Genomic DNA, 27,318 nt, shown 5'->3' on the forward strand with positions numbered 1-27,318 from the left:
CAGTGGACGGTGGATGGTTGATCCGCTCAGACCATTTAAGCTTACCAACCCCTAGTTATTTCATGTTTAAGTTGGGAATGGGTGACAGACTCTTCTTCTGGGTGGGAAGTATAGGGTGGGAAGTTTGGGGGGCATAGGAGTTGTTTGTATGTTGCAATTTACCAGATTGTTTGTTGTGTTTGGTTCCTCACTAAAACTGAGCACATTGATTGGCCCTTCCTTGCCTCTATGCTCAGTCCTATGGCATTGCAGGGCTGGGCCCCAATGAGACTTCACGGTTAGGGGGCTCAGAATCCTCACACAGGATACACTATGTCACTTCACAACCAACACCATGGGGGTGATTTCGGTCATGACTTTGAATAACAATGGTTTGCTAGATTGCAATAGGAGGGGGAAGTGATACAATTTGTCCAAAAGCATAATCCAAAGATCTTGCTGCTCCAGGCAACCCACTTGCAGGGACATCATTGGCATTTCCTAGTCCATAGGGGCTAGGACAGAGTGTAACATGTTGGATATGCATGCCGTTCCTGGGGAGTCCCCATCTTGCATAGGGCACTACACCTGGTGGTAACCACTGTTACTTGGATGATCAGGGCCTGTACTTGACCCTTTTAGGATCTATGGAAGGTACTCCATATAATATATTCAGTGTATATGTTCCACTGGCCACACACCCATCCACCCCGTCAACCCTTAGGGATCTGATAGCTGCCTTGCCTCCTGGGGAAAGAATTGTTGAGGTGGGGGGGGGGACTTTAAGGATGTCAAGGGTCAATAAGTTTGGAATAGATCTTGGGAATGGCCCTCTAGGCAGGGTAAGGGGACAGTGGAGTGTTTGACCAAGCTAGGACTCAGCAACTCATGGCGCATTTGGAATCCGGAGAGACAGGAATACAGTTGTGCATCAGCAGCACATAAGTCATTGTCTTGCATAGGTAGATTATCTGTCCCCTGGCCTCCGATCTTCTACACATTACAGGGTCATATATACTCCCTTGTGGGATATCAGACCATGCCACGTTACTGAGTCACTTTTGTACCCCATACACAGGGGACCGGCCAGTGTAGTATCTTAATGCCTGGCCCCTGTCTGATGAACACTTTGCGGAGTGTCTGTCTGATGAGTTCAAAGTCTTTCTGAACCTAAATCAGGGTTATGCGGGATCGACTGGACTACTGTGGGGTACATGAAAAGCCTAAATTAGAGATAGCACCCAATCGTATGCTAGAGGAATGGACTGTGAAAAGCGGAGCCGAATTACAGATCTAGAGACCTCGATACTAGCATGACAAGTGTGGAACCCGAGTAAGCTGACAGGTCTGATGCAATGCCAGCTGGCGCTCAATAGAACAACCCTGCACCAGCTATCCCTGTAGGAAGCCCGCAAGTGCCTGATGGCCTCCATTGGGAGGGTATCTGAGTGGGGGAACACATCGAGAAAGCTTTTATACTGGTTGACCACCAAGGACACGGAGATTAGAGTAGTGTCCAATATTGTGGGATGTGGATTGCAGCTGTATTTGCTCAATACTACAAAAGGATATATGCGGTCCAGGCATGCCAAGATCGCGAATCGTATGCCCTCTTGGTTGTGGACATCCTGGTGTCTCACCTGACTGCAGCAGACAGAATAACCTTAGAAGAAGCACTTACACTTGAGGTGGTGATGCCTTGACAGACCTAAACTCTGGGAAGACACCAGGACTGGATGGTTGCCCGGTAGAATACTATCTGAAGCTCCAGCCAGACATCCTCCTGCCCCTTCTGCACTTATTTAGTGCAGCAAGCCCCAGAGGCCATTTCCCTCCTGACATAAACCTGGCAATACTGGTCATCCTGCCCAAGCCGGGTAGCCACAGAACCAATGTGCATTGGATAGGCGCATCCACTTTAGTATCATGGAGGTTAAAATATATGCAAAACTCCTAGCCAGTCACCTACTGCATTCATTCCACATCTGGTCCACTCGGACCAATACGGCTTTATGCCATGCCACAGCACTAGACACTTTGGCCCATATTTATGGATTTTGCCGCAAAACTGCGCAAACGTAGTTTTGTGGCAAGATCCACAGCGCCTGCAAGCACCATTCCATAGCTCCAGCCAGGTGCAATATTTTTGGAATGGTGCACGGTGGCGCATAGGACAGGCTAGCGTCTAAAGAAAAGACGCTAGCCGGGGGGGGGGAGGCATCATTTTCTGATGCACTACCACCCAAAAATTACTCCTGTCCAGGAATCATGTCCACCACGCCAATGGCCAGCCCAAGGGACCAGTGTGCCCTGGGCAAGGCCATAACACCCAGTGCCAGGCAGGGGGCCCCATGTAAGAGGTCCCCAGTGGCACAGGAAGAAAAAAATACTTATCAGAACTCTCCCAGGATGGGGTCCCCCATCCTATGGCATCCCTCTGGTCGGGGTGGGGGTGTTCCTGGGGCTTGGGACGGGCATCTGTGGGTCTATTCCATGGTGTTTGGCCATGGAAATGGGTCCACTGGTACCCTAACGCCTGGACTGACCCGGGCGTTAAACAATAACGTTAAGCAGATTTAGCATCATTATTTGGGTCCACCTCCCACCTGTGCGTTATTTTTGCATGGGGGATAAATATGGCACTAAGGGCTTAGCTTCATTTTTTACACGGGAACCCCTGCCTTGCATCTCATTGACGCAAGGTGGGTTCGCTCATCCAGAAAATGAAACAAACTCCAATATTTTGATGCTTGATGGTCTAGCATCAAAATATAAATATGGAGTTAAGTTTGTGCCATTTTAGGATCAAAATAACTGACGCTAAAATAAAACCAAGTATAAACATGCCCCTGTATCCGGAGAGTGCACCTAGCGCTAGCTCGCATTAAGGCCTTGGGTGGCCCAGCATCCCTTCTACTTATAAACATTGATACAGTAAACTGATCGTTCTTAGACAAAACCCTTACCAAGATGGGGTTTGGGCCCAAATACCCAACCTGTGTCGGGGTCTTCTATGTTGTTCGTCAGGCTCAGGTGCATATCAATGGGATTTTGTCTACTAGGTTTCCCATTAGGCAGGACTGTCCCCTACTCACACTCCTCTTTGCATTGGCTATCGAACCGCTGGAAGACTGGATCCGGAGTGATGCACAGGTCAGGGGCTTTGGCTGTGGCCTTGTGATGGAGACCCAGATAGCCCTCTACGCCAATTAAAAGGGTTTCTTGGGACAAGTTCCTCTTAGTGCCCATGCAGGGTGACCGCCAAGATAAAACTTGGCACCTGCTGTTCCTGGTATACTACTTTAACTTTCTCTATTTCACAATTCATATGTCCTGGAAACTGGGCCTCACGTGGAGGCTCAACCTCTGTCTCCTGATGCAGAGGGCCCGGGAAGACATGGCGTGGTTGGATAAGTTCCCCCTCAATCTCATGAGTAGGATAGCCCTTTTTAAAATGATGATCCTCTTGAGGCTACTGTATGTCCTTCAGAACTATGCCCTCCATATTCCACAGGTTTAGTTCAGTGCTATAGTGGCCATGGGGAGCAGATTTATATGGGCATGTAATCCCCGAGAGTGGCTTCCGGCAAGTTCGTCCACTCTGTGAATGACAGCGGCCTCACATGGTGGATGCTCAACTTTACCATTTGGGCGGCCCAACAACATAAATGAATGGGTGCATTGGGGGTGGGGAGATCCAGCATAGTGGGGTGAGCGGTCCCTCCTGGAGAATGGCGCTGAGATGGATAGGCTGGGACCACATACTTACACTTGAAACTCCCTTTTGGGAGGACCAATTGATGGCCCATGTAACAAACTTAGAAGGCGTCAAAGGTTAGGACTATATAGGGATGTCGAGGTTGGGAGATGTATGGGAGTGAGCTCATAGCAAGATATTTCAAGACCTGAGGATGAACTTCCAAATGCTTGATGCCCAATTTTTCTGGTACCTACAGCTTCTCCATGCTTTATATGAATACCATGGAAACATAGACGACGTCCCAGAGTGTAGTCCACTAGAGTAGCGCTTGCTTATAGGCCATCTTGAGAGAGGAGGGATCTCACAGATATACAAAACCCTAGTATCGAATCCCCCTGACATGTTGGGTCCCAGAAGCAGAAATGGGGGGTAGGAGCACTGGATGAAGCTGATTGACAAGATGCATGCATGGCACCCCGTGACCCTGCGATATCAGCAAGGCTCCTACCAGTGCAGTTTAAGTATCTTCATCAGGCATACCTTACACCCCTCTAGCTATGGAAGGCTGGAGGCTGGAACCCGCAATTACCCCCCTGCTATAGGTGCCAAAGTCCAAGGGGGACTTCTACCATATGGTGTGGTCATCTCCTGTTATACACACATTTTTTAACTCCGTCACAACTACTTTATCTAGTGTGGTGGAGATACATATTGAGGAACACCCTAGGATTGAGCTACTTGGCATACTGGACTATGTGGGGGGAGGGGGCAGAGGAGATAGGACTCTGGTGGAACTAGGTACCATGGTGGCCAAAAGAGACAGAGTCGGGCAGTGGAACTCCCAGGCAGCGCCATCCATAACAGCATGGACAAATGGCATAGACTTGCGTACCAAAATGGAGGAAATGATATAAATGGACATGGGATGCCCACGTAAATATGAGAAAATCTGGAGGAAATGGTGGGCATACTATGGCTTAGATGGCTGAAGCTGAGACTGTTCGGACCCACGTGCTTGCCCATATATAAAGATGGGGGATGGGAGCAGGAAACTAGGTTGCACTGCGCATATGCTGTGTACCTCACAGGAGCTGCTGTTTTCATTCTTGTTAATACAAAGAAACTAATAAAAAATGTTTCTATTAAAAAAGCTGTTAAAATAGCTAAATCAATTAATTGTATTTTAGACACGGATGCGGTGTGGGTACCTTGGCATTATGTGTGTACTCAGTTGTTTACCTCCAAAAGAAGGAAGCTGCTGTAATATACATGTAAGCTTTCGACTACACTCATAGAAAAAATAGAATAAAAGACGATACTATGTGCAGCTGAATTTTCTGTTGTGAGATAGCTACAGGTTATATATATTCACTTAATGGGCAGCACCTTACTCTCCATTCAAACTTTGGACAAAACAAAGACAGGCACACATTGGTGTCACGCTGCTGACACTGCACCAGATTTAATGGTAGGGGGTGTGAGGCCTGGTAGACGCCGGCACATGCTTTTCCTTTTGAAGAACTTCCACTGGACTTTAATGGTGAGCAACCAATCATTGACATGTGAGCGCTTACAAGCAGACAGGCACACATGCGCCTCAGGTATGAGGGGGTGGAGTCCCGGGGGCGGGCACGCTTGGTGCACTGCGCGCATGTGCCCCGCGATTCATTTAGAGGCCTTCTGAGCCTTCTGGGCTGACTTGGTGACTTTTCCAGCACCACCAGCCTTCTTCTCAACACTCTTGATGACACCAACCGCGACGGTCTGCCTCATGTCACGTACAGCGAAGCGCCCTAGGGGTTGAGAATAAGAGGAAGTTAAAAACATTAGAGGGGGACAGGAAATGCAGAGATCAAAGGACAGCAGGTAGAAATTATAGTTGACGGAAAATTGAAATGGAGGACATCAGAAGGTGGACGTTGTGGCACTAGAGACAACCACATGTTGGATTCAAGGACAAAAGTAAACAGAAACTGGGAACGGAAAAAACCCATGAAGCTATAAGAGGCAGAGAGAAAATATGGAAGTAGCATAGAACAATACAGAGAATGGGTTAGCAGAAAGCAATGGACGGTGACAACAGTAACCAGCTAGTGAGAGCATAGAAGTCAGGGAGGGAAGAGGAAAAATAATGGAAAGATGGGGCAAAAAGGCAATTAGTATGGGTGGCAGAAGAGAGGAAATAAGGCAGCAGATAGCAGGAAGTGGGTTAGACCTACACACCTAGCAGGACAGAATGTTGATGGTGGACACAACACAGGGATTGTCCACTATATATATGCAAGTAGGCCTAAATGACAGCTAGAAATGTGTGACATCTGTCTATAGTTATGGGGCACTGCAAAAAAACAGATTTCAAAAAAAGAATCTCTGAATGTAATTGACAGTCAGATTTTAGTTAAAGCAAAAGACTATCTTGGCTCTTGAGCAGCCAAAACACGTGAGAGAAGGAGCCATTCCAAGTTTAAGTCAATTCTTAGTCTAGGGAGCTGGTGTCCTATGACAGGACAATGCGAGAAGATTTGGGAAAATGAATACTGAGAGGATCCAGGTGCACATAGAAAAAAGAAGTTTAGAGCTCTTGCAGAGACAATCACTGGCAGAAGGATGGACAGTGGAGGAGCTTTGAGCACATGAAAAGGTCCATGGTCAGACAAGGTCAAGAGCGTGCACTGCGATGGAGGGCTTAAGCATCCAGTATCCTCAACCAGTTCCCTTTCACAGAACAGGAGCCTCTGTATTTTAAGGCGATTCAATACAGCATGTGGTATACAAAACACAAACTTTGGTCTATGCTGTGTTAGTAAACTTTCATGCTGTACAGTAGAAAGGCACAACTAGCTGATAATGGACTTACATGAAAGTAAGTGTAATAAAATCATACATGGGATGTTTTAGCCACTATGATTGAAACAGTATACCCTCATAATATTAATTGTGTAACAATGCATGACAAAAATATTGCAACAACTACATCTACCTACCAACTAAGGTAGGTTAATGTACCATAACGTACCCTGCAATTTAGTGGTTAAGTCGGTGTAATGGAGGAAATATTTTGTAGGCTAATATTTTCAGTCTCAGTATAGTGACATACAACCATGGAGAAGTCACTAGTTGTTGGTTCTACTCTCAGTCACAGTGCTCACAGCACAGAAGCTTCTGGTTGCTCCACAGTCTGACACACTTAAGCAAGGAGTGAATTACCATAGTGATAGACACCATAAAGGTGAAGGAAGAGGAAGTTTAAACACTTCAAATTGCCTCACCAAGGGGAGGGTACTGGGAGAAGCTCTCCACACACATGGGCTTCCCAGGGATCATTTCTACGATGGCCGCATCACCCGACTTCAGAGACTTAGGGTTGTCCTCCAGCTTTTTGCCAGATCGGCGGTCAATCTTCTCCTTCAACTCTGCAAACTTGCAGGCGATGTGGGCAGTGTGGCAGTCGATGACGGGGGAATACCCAGCACTGATCTGTCCAGGATGGTTAAGAATGATGACCTGCACAAGGAGGAACGAAAGGGTTATAACATCTCTCAATCAGCTTCTTCATTTTGTGCTTACATCACTTCATCTGGAAACACCCAGAAGCACGACTCCGGAGCAACGAAGTCGTGAACAACGCAAGAGTAACAACACTTGAGTGAACAACAACTTTATTTTTCATGCACGTGCTGAACAACACACATGCGTGGTTAAGGCACTGAAAAAGGGAGTCAGCATCGGGAGAGGACGCAGTCAGGTAAGTGGGGCTGGTGCAGGGTTGGGGGTAGTTTTTAGGGGGGTAGTTTAGTTTTTTTAGGGTTGGGATGGGGGGTTGGGTAGTTCTGATTTTTAAAGGGTCGGGGTAGGTTTATTTTTAGGGGCGGGGGTCGGGGTTGTTTTCGTTTTAGGGCTGGGGTGAGGTTGGGGTCGGGCTAGGTTTAGTTTTAGGGGGTCGGGGGGTCGGGGTTGTATTATATTTCTAGGGGAGGGGTGGTGTGGGGGGTCGAGGTAGTTTTAGTTTTAGGGGTGGTGGGGCAGAGTAGTTTTAGTTTTAGGGGCATGGTGGGGGTCGGGGTTGTTTTAGTTTTTAGGGGCGGTGGTTGAGGGTAGGGTAGTTTTAGTTTTAGGGGCAGGTGTGGGGGGTCTGGGCAGTTTTGTTTTTAGTGGTGGGGGTCAGGGTTGTTTTAGTATTGGGAGGTGGGGGTCAGGGTTGTTTTAGATTTTAGGGGCGGGGTGGGGGGTCGGGGTAGTTTTAGTTTTAAAGGGCGGGGTGGGGGTCAGGGTAGTTTAAGTTTTAGGGGTGGGGTTGGGGTGGGGGTAGTTTCAGCTTTAGGGGTGGGGTGGGGGGTCGGGGTTGTTTTAGTTTTGGGGGTGGGGGGTCGGGTACTTTTAGTTTTAAGGGTGAGGTACTTTTGGGCGTTAGGGCAGGTGGGGGTCTCATGCTGGAACCATGCATGCCGTCCCACAAATGCCTTTAGAATGAAAAATCATTGTTAAGGCATGCGTGGTAAAGGCATTCATGGTAACAACGCAGTCGATGTTCCTACCGCATTGTTTAGGCATGCGTGGTTCCAGCATTTGTTGTTCCATCATACATTCCACTTCGTACTCTGCTCCATCCTCTTCATCGCAGACTCTTCGCTACTAATTTATTTTTAATTCCAACTTTCATCTTTGCTACGTTTCAAAATGCTTCAATTCTTCTTTACTCTTCATTTCCTACTTTTGTTCTTCTGCGACCAACTTTGCTCCCACTATTCGCTCCCAACCTGTACCTTATGTCCACTCCTCCTCTTTTCCACCTCCTGATATTTGTATCCCTCTCCCGCCTATAAGCCTGCTTTTTCTCTACCTTCCTCTGTATAGCCTGGTCTTCCCCTCTAATTCCAGTTTATCTTCTACCTTCGCCTCATTTTATGGTACCTATCCATTCCCTCTCCAATCCTCACCTGGGAAGTGAACTGGGCTGCTTCCTGGGGTGGGTCAGACTTGCTGTCACCGCAGACGTTTCCTCTGCGGATATCCTTCACGGACACATTTTTTACGTTGAAGCCCACGTTGTCTCCAGGAAGTGCTTCGCTCAGAGCCTCGTGATGCATCTCCACTGACTTCACCTCTGTGGTGATGTTCACGGGGGCAAAGGTCACCACCATACCTGGCCTTAGAACGCCAGTCTCCACGCGGCCCACGGGCACCGTACCAATCCCTGTTGGGTGGAGAACATGGACGCACATGACTGAAGTACAATTTAAGTGCAAAACTTATAATTTCAAAGATTATTTGACTCCTACTCCTGAGCAAGAGGGCAAAGGAAACCAAGTAGTCATTTCAATCTTTCTTTGTCATAAAGATGTGGTGTTTGAGGGCAGCAGTATTCATATTTGTTAAGTAGCTGTTGCATTGCTTTACTGCACTGCCTGGGGAAATGATGTTTTCTGATGCCACTCATAAATTCCCACACTATGACCCTGTTTTGCATTGCAACCTCAATATACTCTTCCGTTGAAAAATTAAGTTACATAAAGTATTTAGGGGCATATTTAAGAAAAGTGGCAGCACACACAGTGCAGCGCCACTTTTCTTACGTCTTTTAGTGCCCCCCCCCTACAGCCACCATGTGTGTGCCGTATTTAAAATACGGTACACCATGGCGCAGGGTACAGGGCATTAGCGTCATTCTTTTATGCTATTGATGTACTCTGCAGGAGTGCGCTAAAATGTTGTCACTACTCCTGCTGAGTACACAGCAGCCCATTCTATTCAATGGCAGACCACCTTTTAATGCCTGCTCTGAGCAGGCGCTAAAAGTGCTGCAAAAAGGACACTTGCGCCATTTTTTGGGCTCCCCTAACAGGGAAACGCCACCCTTGCACACTTTATTCCTGGCGCAGGCATAATGTAGTGTAAAGGGTTACAAAGTAAATATGTTGCAACGTTTTTATCCTTTTACCACATTAGCGTAAAAAAATTATGCTAATGTGGTGTTGTAATGGCGCTACGGGTTCTTAAATATGCACCTTACCCTTTTATTCTATATGTGTGTGTCATGCTACGCCTTCTTCCTTTCTTCTACTTAAAAGGTGCTGAGTCCTGTTGGTTATTTTTGAAACTCTAGCCACAAGTTTTTTTTAGGCTTGCAGTTCCATTTTCGTGCACACCAACTTCTCTGGGACCTTAACTTTGGACTGAAGTGGGACTTTTAATTTATCTGAAGCAACACATGACTGCACTGCGTTCCCCTTGATTAGAAAACCCATACATCTCTTTTAATGTGTGAGTACTCTGACCGGGTTGGATCACTCATTGCAAACAAGCTCTAACCCTCATGTGCCCGCAAGAACTACTGGTTCTTGGTGTGCTGCACCTGGAAGGACATCTATATAAAAATTTGGGCTCCCCCGCAACTTTTCATCACAAGATCCCTATTCTTCCATTTCTTTGCGAGTATAAATGACCCAGTGAACCTTTCCCTCACTACTTTCCACTGTACTGATGTTGTGAATCGCACGGTGAACATTGCTAGTGCAGTGCACACAACACACATCCAGTTTAACATTTTGCATCAACTTTGCTGTGAGGGAATTATATACAGCCTGTGTAGGAGTGGTGAGAACTGGTAAGCACAATGTAGCACAGTAATCAGGAACTACAAGAGATTACACTTACATAAAAATGTGCTCCTGGGCCTAGTCATGATCCAGCACTGTGGAAAGGGGTTGGTGCGCTGTGCTGGTGGTACATCCTATGATACTAATTTGTACAGGGGGCTGGTGCTGGGATAAGTGATGATGCTTATATATGGGCTAACCTACCCCCTGCCATACATTATAAAGATACTGTAAGTCACCTAGGAGCTCCATAACCATATAGAAGAATGAAGCTGAAGGCAGATTTCCTTGCAATATCCTAATTTTGTACACCGGGGTACTTTATCCAGTACAATATATGATGACACCATCACTTTTCCAACAAACCACATAAAACCTTGGTGGGTAGCACTTTCATATGAAAGAGAGAGCATGTTTGTAAACATGAAGAATAAAAATAAAACATCTAATGCAAAATTAAACACATCAAAAACCAGTTAGATATTTGTTGCAAAAAAATAGAAGCTGCTGTAGCTTGGAATGTGTAGAAACATGCAGAAAGATTCTAACTTTTCCCTAACTATCCAAGGAGGTCAAAAAATAAACATGTTACCCCTTCTTGTCATTGTAAGCTTTTAAAATAGAGCCGAAGTAGTAAAAGCAACGTTCTGTTTGTTGCTTTAAACAGCTGCTTTGATTTTGCTCCATAACCTCACTCGGCTGTGGCAGCAGGCATTATGACATCAGAACTGAACTTCAGTAATGTATTACAGTTGAGTTCTAACGTCTTTTATATATAATCAGCGACGGGTTATCACAAGTTGCTAATTATAAAGAAATTAGAGTATGGCATTTACAGAGGGTTTAGAGAATCCCATGTGTTATAATGAGGATCACGTGAGCGAGACTTGGTAAGACATGCAACAATCTAGTTGACGGTGGACAGGACTGTGATGGTTGGAGAAGGTGTTACAAGCTTCTTCTACGGAGACATATAGGGGGTCATTCTGACCCCGCCTGGCGGGAACCGCCATTTGACCGCTCCGCGGTCAAAAGACCGCTGGCGGCATTCCGACCTTCCCGCTGGGCCAGCGGGAAGGGGGCCTGCAACATTGAAGCCGGCTCCGAATGGAGCCGGCGGTGTTGCAGGTGTGCGACGGGTGCAGTTGCACCCGTCGCGCTTTTCACTGTCTGCTAGGCAGACAGTGAAAAGCAGGCTGGGACCCTGTTAGGGGACCCCTGCACTGCCCATGCCAGCGGCATGGGCAGTGCAGGGGCCCCCAGGGGCCCCAGGACACCCGTTCCCGCCAGCCTCTTCCTGGCGGTGAAAACCGCCAGAAACAGGCTGGCGGGAAGGGGGTCAGAATCCCCAAGGCAGCGCTGCTTGCAGCGCTGCCCTGGAGGATTCTCCCAGCCGGGGGAAAACCGGCGGGAAACCGCCGGACCCAGCTGGGCGACCGCGGCTGTACCGCCGCGGTCGAAATGACGAATGAAGCACCGCCAGCCTGTTGGCGGTGCTTCCGTCATTCGCGACCCTGGCGGTCTATGACCGCCAGGGTCGGAATGAGGGCCATAATGTTGGTACTAGGAACCTTTTTTAGGAGGACACACATAAATATCACTTAGCAGGATTTGTCTTGCCACTACAGTAGAGCTGGTATTGTGAATGTTCAATCAGAGGGGCATATTTACAAGAAATGGCGTATCGGTGTTGAAGCACTAGTCTTCTTGCATCACCCTGGCCCCACCTAACGACACAATTTGTGCACTGTATTCAAAATACGGCGCACCATGGAACACATTAGGCCAATAGCATCAACTTTTGGCACTATTGTGGCGCTTTGCTGCACTATCGTCAGAAATGTTGACGCTAGTGCATCAAAGTGCAAGGAGGCCCATTGATTAAAATGGGTGCGCCACTTTAACGCCTGCTTTGAGCAGGCGTTAAAAGTGATGCCAAAAATGGAGCAGTGATATCTTGTAGACTTCACTGCGCCATTTTTGTGGGCCTCTTATCACCAGAACGCCCCCCTTGCATACATTATGCCTTATGCAGGCATAATGTGGCGTAAGGGGTCGAAAAGTGGAGTAATGCATGCATTCTGCCAATTTGTAAATATGACGCAATGAAAATTGCCTCCGTGAGCCACATTAGCGTAAAAAAACGACACTAATGTGGTGCAAGGAGGCGCTAGGACCATGTAAATCTGGCCCAGAGTGCCGGATTTTCAGTAACTATTAGGTAGGAATTCTACTTATCTCAGTTTCACTCTGTTGTTCTGCCTTGCACTTGTTCAGCGTTTTATGTAACTTTTAATCAGAATGAATACACTAAAATATACATTAATTGCATATATTTCATATTTTACTTTCTGAATGTGAAAGTGATTCCAACAAATGATCGCAAAGTGAAATATTTGATATGGTTTGGGAGGCCTAATCTCCACACTCCCTCTGTGCCCTTGCTCAGTTTCTTTCCAAGCATCCACAATTCCAGGAGCACCGTGGGTTGTGTTCCACCAAAACAGGCATTCTAGGCTGTATTAGGGAGTTAAGTGACAGCTCTACCTCCAATCTTGTAGACATCCTGGAGTGGGAGGCGCAGAGGCTTGTCTGTTGGGCGAGAGGGTGGCAGGATGGTGTCCAGAGCCTCCAGCAGGGACACGCCACTGGCATTACCCTCCTTGCGCTCCACCTTCCAGCCTTTGAACCATGGCATCTATAAAAAAAATGGCACATGAGACTTCACCTGTATAATTGTGACCCACCATATGTGAACCAACCAGGAGCAGTCCTTGTGGGGCTAAATGTAGCTTTCTGAAGTAAAGAGGGCTATTAGGGAGAATCATAGTTCTCTTTGGCTAGCTGGAAGAAAGGCTACGATTGTTAGAAGTAGAAAGAGATTATTCTGTATGTATCATCAAATAGAGATTAAGAGAGATTGGGCTGCAACTATTGGTGGGATGTTAAGCTGGAGTTGTGAGTGATGAAGTCAGGATTACAAAGGAAGCGAGGTGTGATTGGTGGTGCTGCAGAGATGGTGATGTGTGGTTTGGGATGATGGAGCCAGAAAAAACTAACATGTTAGGGCAATTAGTGGAGCTGGAGACAGTAGTGTATAAATATGGTTGGTGAACTAAGTAGGAGATTGCCTGCGTTGATAGGAGCCTACACAGACACAGGGAAAGTGAGACTGCTTGAGGATAGTAGCACATGCTGGGCGTACTAACCTGAACTTTGATGGATCCTTAAAAAACCAATGTGATGGAGATGGCGAGTGTTGAGACATACGAGAGTTTTGAATGTGTTAGGGGATTGTGGTGGTTGCTGAGCACTGGTATATGGTGATGTTGCTTTAGTTCCTGTCATCCCACAGAGGTCCCTCAGGGCCTGATCTATGTCAGATCTCTTTATTATATCTGGTGCATTCTAATGATAGAACAGAGCTGGTGTTGGTGGTGGTTTGGTTGTGGCAGTTTTGGTGGATTTAGGGATGGTGGGTTTGTAGTGGTGGTTGGAGTAGTTGGTGAAAGTTGGGCTATTCCCAAAAATGTGGCTTTATGAGGACGCTATCCTATTTAAATGCTGATTTAGCAGTAAGAGTTGGGATGTGGCAAAGTTTGTTTATTGATGTTTGGCAATGATATGCTTAGAGGGTTTATGTCTTGTTTGGTAGAAATAGAAAATAAATGACTGCATACTACTGGTCTAAATTATTAATGCTCTGTTATTACTTTTTTTCTATTATTTATTTTTTATGAGGGGCAATTAACACGTACATATTTAAGAACGTTAATACAGACTGATATACATAGAATTTGATTATCATCAATAGTAAAATAAAGATATAATTATCTCTACCCATTTAGCACCGCCCATCATAGGCTTTGTCTATCCAATGGAAGTGCCCAGGTTCTCAAAAGTAGTTTCCAGCCAACAAAGTAGTTTCCGGCCAACAAAACCTTTGACCCTCTGTACCGCCAGTTCAAACTCAAAGAAGCGCTGCAGAGTGTCACCACTTTTGGCGCTATGGGATGCAATAAAAATCCCGGCGACGGTCATAGCAGTGACAATAGTAGACACGGGTTAGTGCACTATGTTGTCATCATAGCTCAACATATTACTCCTAGGAGGAATTACTAAGTCAAAATGAGCAAGAGGAGATTCCACTCTTTCTACATCAGTCCAGAACGGAAGCAATGCGTAACAGGTACCAAACATATGCACATCACCAGCACCTTCTAGTCGGCATCCGTGGTAATATGAATTAGTTCCTCATCCCCATTCCCGCAGCTTTTAAGGACTGCATTACCACATATTTACTACCTTACATTGTTGAAATCGTGAATTCACTACAGAAAAGGCCGTATTGCCACTATCTATGGCTTCTTGTATATCATGTACTTGTGTAATTTGGACCTACTTTTTCAGAACATTTTGTTGGCAAATGGGTCATGTCGCCAACAAGAGTTTCTAAAAAGATCCTGTAAACATCGTGCCTCTTAATGCCCCTCTCTCTGCTCAAAACCAACTCGATTAAGTCTCTTATTCATCACTACCTTTGATAGATTCACTTTGAAAAGAAATCCCTCTCTTGCTTTGTTTCTCCTTCTAAAGGCCTGTGAAGGTGAGTACTCGCTTGCACTTTTGGCTGGCCTTGTACAGCTGTCTCCTGTGACATTGCCCTGGCATCCTTCCGCCTGGCTCTGCCAATCAGCAGTAATAGCCTGAAGCACTTTGTGCATCCATCCTTGAGCTCTGCGCTGCAGCAGTTTGTTCCTTTGAATCCCACGCTCTTCCTTCCTAATGTGTCCTGTCAGGTTTCCGTAGCCAGAGTGCTTTCCTGTGCTAGTAAGCGGCTGCTGCATTTCACAGTCTCTGCCTGCTGTCTCCTTTCTTTCATGCCTTGGCTGTTGTAGCTAAGGGCCAGATGTAGCAAACAGTTTACGAGTCGCAAACGGCGAAAATCGCCGTTTGCGAGTCGCAAACGGTTGTTTGCTATGCAGAAATGCATTTTGCGAGTCGGAACCGACTCGCAAAATGCATTTCCGACTCGCAAATAGGAAGGGGTGTTCCCTTCCTATTTGCGACTCACAGTGGTATGCAATTCCATTTGCGACCGCGTACGCGTTCGCAAATGGAGTCGCAGTTACCATCCACTTGAAGTGGATGGTAACCCACTCGCAAACTGGAAGGGGTCCCCATGGGACCCCTTCCCCTTTGTGAGTGGACCCAAAAATATTTTTTCAGAGCAGGCAGTGGTCCAAGGGACCACTACCTGCCCTGAAAAAATCCGAAACTAAACGTTTCGTTTTTTTTTTCTAAGTGCAGCTCGTTTTCCTTTAAGGAAAACGGGCTACACTTTGAAAAAAAAAAACTGCTTTATTTAAAAGCAGTCACAGACATGGTGGTCTGCTGTCTCCAGCAGGCCTCCATCCCCGTGAGTGCCCATAGTCGCTATGGGGGCGCAAATTGCGACCCACCTCATTAATATTAATGAGGTTGGTCTTTGCGACCCCATAGCGACTCGCAGACGGTGTCTGAGACACCGTTCTGAATAGCAAATTGCGACTTGCAATTTGCCGTCTTCCTACATCTGGCCCTAAGTGCCGCGATCATCGCTGGAGCTAAGCTTTTTGGTGCCTTTGGAATGTGTCATTTTTCTCCTCGTTTCTTGTCAAAGAAGCCACATGTGATGCCCGTTTATGCCAGGGATGCTAAATGTGGGCGCAATTTAATCCAAATTCCACGTTTTACATTTTAGAAATTACTATGAGAATGTTATTCCCCATTCCAGTGTACCCACATAGCAAATGTGCCCTATTTGCTACCAAACTTTTACGTCACGCACTTTGTGGGAGCAAATACCTATATCTAGCACAATTAGCACCCCATTTGTAATCCTGTTTTAAGGCCCAAAGGGGGGATGGCACGCCAGACATGGTTTGTGGCCATAAGGTATCAGCCATGGATGCTTCCCAGGTACAACATCCTGATTCCCTGCGTGCGTTTTCCTTGCTTTCCCCGTGTTCTGGTCCACATTCCAAACAAAACACTAGAAAAACTGGAACAGTCCCAGTGACCTGCGTTTTAGAATAGTCTAACCCAGCCGCACAGCATTGAGAAACATCTGATGACAATTAATGATCTTGTATAAGGACCCCAGACTGTGTCTACAGCAGTAGAAGGCTCAGTACAAGGATGTGGCATGGTTTCAAAAACATAGAAGGGTGTGATTGGTTGATATACTGTCATTGGAAAGTACATGGCAGCAAAATCTGGATTATTTCGAATATTATGCTAGTGTAGACTAGCTGCATAAATGGTGGTCAAGAAATGTGTATCAATTAGATATAATTGACTATTGGGCTTTTTGGAGATTCATTCTTCTGTAAAGCCCAATACTGGCTCAAATTTCATATGCCATCCTATGTACACATGAGTAAATAAATATCTGTCACGCTGTCGCATCTTAATTCATGCACAAAAGTGATGGGGTGTTCAGATTGGTCTAGTGAATTCATTTCTGACCTTTGCACCTGCAGATCTGGGCTTCCACACAAACTTTGGCATCTGACCAGAAAAGGGTTGGATTCTGGTCACATACTCCACCATTGGAAAATATAGGCACTGTGAAAATTCAAAAATCTCACACTGTACTATCTAATGGTAGCCCAGTTATATGTGCTCATCGTGCCTTCTGCATCATGCCCTGGTCCCTGTAATTCAGTCTGATCCGTATCCCACACAGCATGCTGTACTATATACATCTCCACAGGCTCAGAGTACATTAGAAATTATCTCTTTGCAACAGGCTGAGCTATGCCATGTATGTAAAGTGCAAAATACACTTGGGCCTCTCCATTTCTTTCCATACAGTGACCAAGTAAACATATCCAAATGGAGGACACATAGAAAATGAATGCTATTGTTCACTCCCTAGTGAAACTGGGATTTAAAAGGCTAGCACCCCCTTTGGTGCTCATAACATTAGTGTAATGTACTCCATGGAATGATTAGTAGTTTAATGTCAAAATCACATGACCCGCGGATATCCTACCTCTTCCCAAGTCACTCACGTTCAGTTACACACTTGGCAGAGATGTCATTGTTTTTTATGTTTGGTGACACTTTTGTTTAATTTCTGTCGTTTTTTTAGGACTATTTTCAGAGCAAACTCTTCCAATTTTTTGATGGATTTTAAACTTTCAACAGAATTGTTCTACCAGCTTTTCATCGCATTTGCTGAGAATTCTTAAGGCAAACAGTGGTTGATGAGCAGCGCGCACACATCTAATTTGTTGATGATTTCTGGTAGCCTCAATTCAGGGAACATTGCCACAAAACTGGTGCAATTTACCCTTGGCTCTCGTCTGTTGTCTTATCACAGATATTTCTCAATAACAACGCCCTTCAGGAAGTATTATCACACATTCCCCAACACCCTCGGGTGTCAGGTGACAAGAGTAGTTAGAGTCCTGAGAAGTTCTCGAGCTCCAATAGAATTTGGATGGCCTTGTGGCAGGTTAAGTGCCCCACATCACAGCCACAAGTAGCTTTCAAGCTTCTTTTTACGATTTGAACATATATACTTATTGAAACATTGTAGCCTTAGGATGGCTTCTCTCTCAGTAGCTCCTTTTAGTGTGACATTGTCTGTAGGATATGTGGTGGCTCTTTGGTTTTGTTTCGCACACTGTCCAGGCATCTTGGAAAAGTTGTGCCACACTGCCCTGTGATTCTTGTTCCATCCCACCTTATGATTTCCCTCCAGTGATCTGTGGATCCACTGGAAATACTCAAACTTATTTACCGCAACATTTAACAGAAAGGGGTAACATCCAACGTGCATCCCCATTGCACCCATAGTTAAAGTTGCTACTGTCCCCTAGAACTAAGCATACAAAACAGAATAACAACTCAACATCCACTGCTAAAAGTCTCGTTGCTGAATACAAGTAAATTTGTGTCAGCCATTCTAAACTCTGGCAAGGGCTAAGCACATTGGGCACCAATATGCACGTGTTGATAGTTATACAAGAGCTGCACCTTAACACATGGGTTACGGTTGCCTTCAATGAGGACAGGTTCCTGTCCAGAAAAACTGGGACCCTTAGATGTGTGAATTGGCAGTTGCTTGTAAGCAACTGGGATTTCAATGCTTAATAACTGGTCATCCAAATTTATATCTGACATCAACCTGATAGCAAGTCAGCCATGGCACACGCTAAAACCTTCGGCTGTGGAGTGACAAAGAGTACCTGACCACCTGCTTATTCAGTGCTGGAGTAAGGAGCCAGAACAGCTTTTGCTATATAGGGGTAATTTTATCCTTTAACCTACATAATAATACATAACAATAAGAACTTACTCAAAAGACTAGTAGCTTCAACTTTGCATTATCAACATTTTATAAGTATTTCTCAAGTCCCAATGCATTTCTACTTGTAAAGTTCCATGGAGTAAAGTATTTCCTCCTTGTTTTATGTAGGGTTACAGTCTTCCATGACTCCTTGCTAAACCCCATGAAAGAAACGCAACGTAAGACAGTGTTTTATGTTGGCATGATACCCATAGGCACGCTCCCTCCAAGAATTGGCCCAATATGCCTCTCACACATGGCAGATGCTGCTAAACATGTCTAGCTTGTCTTTTGCTCCTCATGATAATCTAAGGGGTCTTCTCAGTGCTGAGCTGGATAGTAGTAATCTGTGTACGCTGAATCCGTGCAATCTCAGTTTAGGAAGATTGACCAATGTCTGAAGGATGTAGAAGCAATGGGCCGGCAAAGATCTTTTACTTTCCTGGTTTACAATATTTTTAAAAAAAGCTTGTCCAATTTATCTCATTTGAGTCAGATAGTTGACTTTTGGAACATAGGTGGCGTGAAAAGTATGTGCAATCTACACATACGTTCACCACAGCTGTATCTTAAAACACAGCAATTTACCTACCAGATCAACATTATTTTTTGAGACTTTGGCCCAAATTCACAAAGGTTTAGCATTGGGTTAGAGTTACTTTTTTAAAGCTAAACCCACAATAAACCTTTTTGGGGATTCACAAACCAACGGAAATTGGTATTTGTGTTGGTTTGTATGGAAAAGTTACGTAAAGCAGTGCGAAACGCTGGTTTGCATTACTTTGCGTCAATGGGGCGTTACATGGGTGGTACATGGGTGTCCTCTCTGAGCTCCTTACATGGAGAAGGATTATTGCAATGTAGAAGTGATTAACAAATAAGAAGTGTTGTTGAAAGTTGGATGGCTTTCATCTGCAGAGATGGTTCGTAGAAACGGGAAACATTTTAAGTGGTAAACAGTTGATGAAGTTAGGGGTATGATGCCTTGTTTTAATAATTTAAAGTGTTAGAATGGGCTAGGGATAGAATTGTGATTAAGGCATTTCTTGTGATTCTTCGTGGAGCCTAAATCATGCTCAAGTACTTTGCCAAAAGTTGTTGTGATGGTGAAATAAATTTGACTTTAGAGTTAAATTGTTTGGCTAGTGCGTCAGCTAGATTGCAATGGACGTACAATTAGGGGAAGAGTTTGTTTGGGGCAGTAGCTGGGAAAGTCAGTGGTAATTGGTTGCAGTGACTGTGAGGTTTGGATATGGTTGTTCCGTGTGAAAACATTGAACAGGCTGGGATATGAGCTGTGGTCAATAAAACATATGTGACCCTAAAATTAAGCAATGGATGAATGTTGAAGGTGGCTGTACAGATATAGTATGGGCAGTATTGTAGCATTACCTGGTGGATTTAATGGGGTGGGCACTGCCTGTGACTGGCTGATCTGAGAGTGGCTAAAATGCAGTGTTCTACACATTGGCAATGGCCACATAGGATTTGGCTTTAGGGGGTGCCTGGTGCTTCTAGTGATGTTTGGACTCTGATGTTGACCTGCAATACTGCCAAGCTTGAGCTTTAGTTCTGAATGGGTTTACAGTGAAAAGCTGGACTACCATGAAGGCTGATATAAATGAAAAGCTCCCCCTCACCAAAACAGCCGATTAACATTTGTTGGAAATGGCCCTTTCTGCTGGGTCACCCCAAACTTTTGGTCTTGAACAAATACTTCACACATTCTCTCAAGGGTAAGCCTAACTGCTCTATACCAAGCTACCAGGGGGTTGAGCACAGGATAATTTGAGGTTTGCTTGTGCCTTACCCTGAGCAGGATTGTGATTGCTGCTTGACCAGGGCTCACACACCAGTCAACTAGTAACCCAGTTTCTAACAATGGCGAAAGTAGTGGGATGGGACTGTTTATGCAGTGCCATACAGTGATTGGGTGTACGCTACCATCACATATTTGAGACCCTTACAAGTTGTTTCACGTTCTCGCTGTTCTCTCATTTGGTAATTTTTCCAAATTTGACTTCTGCTTCACCTTTATACACTTGGACTCTTTTGTTGTTGCACCTGTGATACCTTGCCAAAATGGAATCAGATTTGTCCTGCCTGTCACTGTACAGTACAAGTGACCTGGAGGAGTTCTGCAAGCAGAGGGGTCTGGCTGTGAGCAGGAGGTTCACTAAACTGGAGCTTCAGACAGCCCTGCGTGCCTTTGAGGAAACCCACCGGTTGGGGCTCCTACCAGTGGACCAGGATGGTGATGACTCTGGGGAGAGTCTAAGGAGCACTACTTCGCCATGCTAGAGAATGCAGAACCCTGGTTTTACCTGGGCTCAAAACCGGAGGACCAATAGGGCGATGGCCGTGAGAAGGACGAGAAGGAGGATGATGAAGAGGAGAAAAAGGACTTGGCAAAGGCTCCAGAGGAGAAGGGATAACCCAAATAGAGGGAGTTCCCTGCTAGATTCAATCCAGAAGCAGTGTCTCTTGGCAAACCATGTTGCCTGTGGAGCTGAAGGACAGGCAGGCTGAGAGGGACCTCAGGCTGCAGCTGGCCCAACTGGCCGCCGAGGAGACAAGAGCCGAGGCTGGCAAAGCCCTGGTGTAGGAAGCACAGGCAGGTTGATCTGGTCTGTACCAAGAGACAAACCACTGGAGGGACCTCCACAGTGTTAGAGAAGCTGTTTTTTTAAGTCCTCTGTTTCAAGTGTGCATGTGCTGGGTGAGCTCTTGTTCGCCCTCGAGGCGCATGCCAGCCATATGTCGTCAGGTTTGTGAGCATGGCTTTTTCTAGTATCGAAGCAAAGGTTTGTCTGGGGTAGTTTATTATGATGACCCAGAGTGGAGTTAGACTCTCATCAGCATAAAAATGGAAAGGGACAAGACGGGCCAGTACATCTAAAACTGGAATGGGTGGCAACCGGGTGGAGCTAGTCTGAATCTGTGCTCCACTCACCTTACAATTGAGATGCTGGAAGCAGAAGGTGCCTAGTAACTACTTTAGGAAATCTTCAACTCGAGAAGTACAGTGAACATGTGAAATGCTAAACTGCAGAGAGCTGTCCCTCCTCAAGTTGCTTGATCATGCTGGAGTACTCCAAACAGGCTGCTGGGATTGTGAGACCATCTTTGTTTTGCTTGTGGCAGACTTTGAGGCCTAGAACTGAGGATTTCTAAACTGAATTTTTTAAACAGAAGCTCCAGAAGTCACTCGAGTCTCTCTCTCTACCACTGGTGACTGGAATTTCCTAGACTACAGACTGGCACTGAATCACCTAAATCACAGTAACTCATTTCAGGCTCACGTCTTACAGAATGAGCTGGCTCATAGTCAGATGTCAGGCTCAGCTCGAGAGCTGCGTCATCCTTTGTGCATATGGGGTTTAATCTTTACGCGTGCTTGTGTGTGTTTATATTTGTGTAATAGATGAATAATTAATTAAATATTTTGGGGAACTCCTGGTGACATCACTGACAAATTATTCTCATTCAAATATCCCCCACTAAATCCATTAACGGTAGTCAAGCTCTCTCAATAGTCTCTGTTGCAATTCAAGGAAACAATGTACGCCCCACCACTGAAAATTAACCAGCCGCCACTGGTTCACAGAGGCTTAAAACTGACAAAGTCACCCTGCAACCCTGTCCACGTTCTATCACCTAAGCACAGAACTCCATCAAGGTAGTGATTAGTCAACCCTGGCTTTAGCCTGGAGGGGGGTTGTGTTCGAAATGGCTTTTTCTGCAGGGTCACCCCAAACATTTTGCCATCCTCCTCCTACTTTTTGCTGAATTTGTTTTTGTTGACCTTATCCCTTAGGACTAACCCTTGCCAAAGTGCTTATGCTCTGTCCATAAATCACGATAACATTGGATTACACCCAATTGGCATATTTAATTTACTTATAAGTCCCAAGTACAGTGCACTACTTATGCCCAGAGCCTTTAAATTAAATGCTACTGGTGGGCCTGCAGCACTAGTTGTGCTACCAACTTAGGTAACCCTTTAAACATGTCTTAGGCCTGCCATTGCAGAGCTTGGTTTTTACAGTTTTATCTTGCCATGTCAACCTGGCAAAATAAACTCTTTTCCTGGCACGACTCACCCCTAAGGTAGACCCTAGATAGTCCCAAGGGCAGAGTGCAGTGAATCTAAAATGTACTTTGAAGTTTTAAAAGTCCTGGTAGTGAAAAACTCTTAAATTTGATTTTAAACTACTGCAAGGCCTATCTCTTCCATAGCATAACTTTGGAGTTTCTTTATTACATTATATAAGTGTAACTCCCAAATCCGAAGAAATAAACCATGCAAGGTTGGCGACTGGAATCCTAATTTAAAATTCTAACTCATGGTGAAGTCGGATTTAAAATTACAATATTCCACTTTTATAAAGTTGGAATTTCCTTGCCTTAGCCATTTCATGCATGCAGCCTGTTTCTGGTCACAAGACTGGGCGTAGTTAGCAGTTTGGCTTTGTGTATTCCTTCTAAACAGCCACATACAATGGAAGTTTAGTTGTGACGTAATGGGCCATCACTGGTCAGATGGGAGGGAGGAGCTGGGCCCAGCATCACTTACACCTGAATAAGTGGTGTCCTGTCTCCACACAAAGGGCTGCATACCCCCTATAATTAGTGTGAATTCAGGGCAGGCAAGGCAACGCATATGTGCACTTTAAAAGCATGCCTCTAGAATCTTCTGCCCACTACAAAGGCACAACTGCGTATAAAAGGAGAACCGCAGACACCATCACTTGATTACACTTCTGGGCCTGTGGATACTCTGCCAGAAAAAAGGGCTGCTGTGCTTCTGAAAGGACTGCCACTCTGCTGGACTGCTGCTCTAAAAGGAACTATTGACATGCTGTGCTGAATGCTGCCTGCTGACCTCTTGGCTGGGGAATAAGAACTGGACCTGCATGTCCACCTTGAACTCAGGGACATAACAGACTCCCCACATGTCCTGGCCCGGCATTCAATGGATTCCTAATCCTTAAGAGTAAGAGTTACCTCTAAGGTCCTGGGCCGTTTGTGGGGCTCTCAACCTCTTAAAGTCAAACTTATGGGCTCTTTGTGGCAGCAAACAGGCCTGTTTGCACCAGAACTGCACCGCTCGCACTGACCGCTGCAAGTTCGTCTCTTCACACAGCAAGCATTGTCTGCCCACGTGGATCGCCAGTGCAAGGCTCCAGCCCACCCATCCACAATGCCTGGCCTGTTCCTCGCACCACGGAGACCATCACCAGCAATACTGTCCTTGGTCTCAGCTGCTTATTCCACATGAACAGGACTCGTGACACTAGACTTGAGAAGGTAAAACTTCAGCTGGACTAGTCTGGGACTGTATCAGACATGTGCTGCATCCTGGCAAGCAACCAGATAGGCATGACTTCATGATTTTAGACACTATATTGCAGTTTTTTTAAACAATTCATAACTCCGGTTCTACTGATTGCATTTTTGTTGTTTTGGCCTTGTTTTTTTCATTAAATTAAGCTCTATTTTCCTAACCTTATTTGTTTAAGTGTTGCACACGTTCGTCACACATTGCCTCTAAGTTATGCCTGACTGCCTTGTGTCAAGCTACCAGGTGGATGAGCACAGGTTAATTGCACAGGTTAATTTGGGGTATGCCTGTCCCTTAACCTGACTAGGACTGTGGTGGCTGCTTGACCAGGGCTTACACTTCAGTCAACTAGTAAACCAATATCTAACAACATTCTTAAAGTAATCTGTTGAAATGGTAGTTGGGGGTAACTTTTGGCCGTGGAAGCTGCTGTGCTTGACTGTTACTATTGTGCAGTGCATGGAGCTGGGTTGTTCAGAGCCAGTCTGCCATTAAACATTATCATTCATTGGCTAAGTTTGGGAGAGTTGAACTGTAGTGAAGAAAGTGTCTAGTAAACACTGCTAGACTTTATCAAATAGTATGTGCATTGCCTATTTTTTATGTTAAGGGGTTACACATTGCTACTGCTGGACTATCTGGTTAGGGCTGTCACCATTGTTGACCGCTATTGAAAGAGATGTCCTGTAGTTATTGTTGGGCTTTCTTCATGGAATAGGTATTGTTGGTCCTTATTGATGTGATTTCGCTATTGTTATTCATAGTTTATTATTGAAGATGGCATGTTTTGTTATTGTTAGACTTTGCTGTGCACTTTGTGCTGTAACTGAGGAAGAACTTAATTCAAGGGGTTCTTTTTTTAGACGGTTACATAGAACAGGCAGTAGCTAATGTTGGATTTTGTCCAAAGTTTAGGGTTTAGTTTATATTGGACTTGGTCATAGAGGTTGTCCTGCATTATTGATGGACATTGTTGAAGAGGTCAGCCACAGTGATTTCTGGATGCTATTTAAAGAGGTAATGCTGTGGTCATTGTTTGTTAAAGATGTCTGCATTAGTGTTGGAGCTTGTTGGAGCACTCAACTGTAGTGACAGTAGTTGGTAGAGCAGGTTGTAAAGATGATCTCCTGCTTGTGAGGGTTTCTGCTACATTGACGCTTTCTGAGCATGCTTTCACCAATCATAGTTGGTCATGAAATAATACCAGTGTGTCAATGCTGAAAATAATGATTTTTCTGCTAATGAGTTATGTGCAATGTCCCCTATCCTGTGGAAGAGTGACTGACTAAAGTTTGTGTGGCTAGTACTCAGCTCTCGGGTCAGAATATATATTTGTTCTTACCACATCTATTCTCCCTGAGCAAATCTGACCAAATTCGATTTATTTCACGGTGCACTCACTGTGTACATGTTTATTTGACTCCTGTGACAGCGAGGGTTTGTAAGAACTATTAATATGTACATTTGTTTCAGAATATGTACATTTTTGGTCTGACTGTCAGGTTGTGGGTCAGACTCTACATGGAGCAGTGAGAATGTACATTTGTTAGAGTGAGTGCACAGCTGGTAGAATGTGTACAGATGTATTTGTCCTAATACCCATGAGGAGAGCGAATGTAGATCCGTTAGACCTCAGTTGCAGATGTTCGGATATTTAATGAAGTGGGCTGTATAACAGCTTCCTCATTAAGCGTGTTCATCATGGTTTTGTGGAGTTCTGCATGTGAAATATTTGTCAAATATTCATCTGTTATGAATTTTGATTTACTGTGGAAGGCCACCATTTTGTTTCGGTTTAAAAAAAGCTTGAATATTATTTTCTACCATTTGTCTATGTCTAGATAAGCTCAAGATGCAGGGCAAATTTTGTGCAATTTAAGTGAACCAGAGCCAGATGACTGCAAGCTCAGGTTGATTTCTTTGTGGTCTATTGACACCTATGCAAGGAAAATATTGAGTTACTCTTGCTTCGATGTGTTTTTAGAAACCCATTTTAATATTACAAAAGAGCTAAAAATAACAGGAAACATGCTTTAAACTAACAACTTCTTCAGAATGGTCACCAATAGCCACATTTATACGTTATCGGAGTACTAAAGTTGGGACTGAAAGAGCAGAAATACAATAATTAAGTTATCAACAAAGGTTCCTGGAGTCAGGAGTGATCTCAAGATGTGAACTTCCAAAATATATACATGACAATTCCCTCTTAAGTACATATACCAGTATTTCGGCTACAGGTAGTCATGACCAGGTCCAAGGGAGTGTTTTGGAAAAATCATAACTTCTTTAGTACTAGAGCAATTCAGCATTTTCAGCACATGAACCCAGATATCAGTAATGGTAGACTTGTATGAAAGAAATATTCAACATATTCATTAAAGTGGAGAACAAACATTAATCAAGGAACCAATAAATTCAGTACTCACATTGGGTGAGGGCTCCAGCATGTTGTCCCCATGCCACCCGGAGACGGGCACAAAGGGTACAGTGGCGGGGTTATAGCCAATTTTCTTGATGTAGGCGCTGACTTCCTTGACAATCTCATCATAGCGTTTCTCGCTATATGGGGGCTCTGTGGAGTCCATCTTGTTGACGCCCACAATGAGCTGCTTGACTCCCAAGGTGTAGGCCAGGAGGGCGTGCTCACGGGTCTGGCCGTTCTTAGAGATGCCGGCTTCAAATTCACCAACGCCCGCAGCAACTATCAAAACTGCACAGTCTGCCTGGGTGCACACAACAGAGAAGAATAGATCATTAACTCTACTCGTGGGAAAAGCTGCAACAATGCATGCATGTTAGGATCCCCAAACTACAAAAGAATCTGAGTTCCTAAAAGAGGACACACACCTGAGCTCTTGAGCACCTATGTCCAAGCCAAAAAAGATCAATTGACATGCCCATAAACTCTCTAAACAGACGGTCAGGATACATGTAATATCCCAATTTCAACTCTGCCCACCTCTCCTTTTTCATCCAGTCCATAATCCGGTTTAAAGGAGCCTACCCTACTCATTGCAGCAAAATGCAACGACTATCAACAATCAGTTAACTATTGTTCTATGTCAGCTCATTACCACTGCAGCTCAACACTAGCTCTACCAATGAACAGTGCAGCCTACCCCCAACAATAGTATTACCAATTTAATACAATCCAAATCTCTTGAGCAATACTTCGGCAACAGAGTGTCATCACAGCGGCTCTACCCTAACTCCACAAACTACTAATGCAAAAAACCTACGACACTCTAAATCACCAGAGCAGCCGACCCCACTCCCTATAAGGACTGCATTTCTTCCCCGGCTGTGTCTTTTACAGATAATACCTATCATCAGCTCCTCTAGTCACATCTACAGC

General features: G+C 45.0%; 1 protein-coding gene across 1 annotated transcript in view; it reads right to left on the minus strand.

Moving 5' to 3' along the window:
• Window positions 1-5,110: 5,110 nt before the first annotated feature.
• EEF1A2 (eukaryotic translation elongation factor 1 alpha 2) overlaps window positions 5,111-27,318 on the minus strand; it is a 48,264-nt gene continuing 26,056 nt past the window's right edge. Inside the window, exons 4-8 of the mRNA XM_069243205.1 lie at window positions 26,390-26,686; window positions 12,823-12,973; window positions 8,617-8,873; window positions 6,949-7,183; window positions 5,111-5,472 (exon numbers count right to left, since the gene is read on the minus strand). Of these exons, the coding sequence (XP_069099306.1) occupies window positions 5,345-5,472; window positions 6,949-7,183; window positions 8,617-8,873; window positions 12,823-12,973; window positions 26,390-26,686 (1,068 nt within the window). The 3' untranslated portion in view covers window positions 5,111-5,344. The remainder of the gene's footprint in view (window positions 5,473-6,948; window positions 7,184-8,616; window positions 8,874-12,822; window positions 12,974-26,389; window positions 26,687-27,318) is intronic.

The sequence above is a fragment of the Pleurodeles waltl genome, chromosome 7, assembly GCF_031143425.1.
Source record: "Pleurodeles waltl isolate 20211129_DDA chromosome 7, aPleWal1.hap1.20221129, whole genome shotgun sequence".
NCBI lineage: Eukaryota > Metazoa > Chordata > Amphibia > Caudata > Salamandridae > Pleurodeles > Pleurodeles waltl.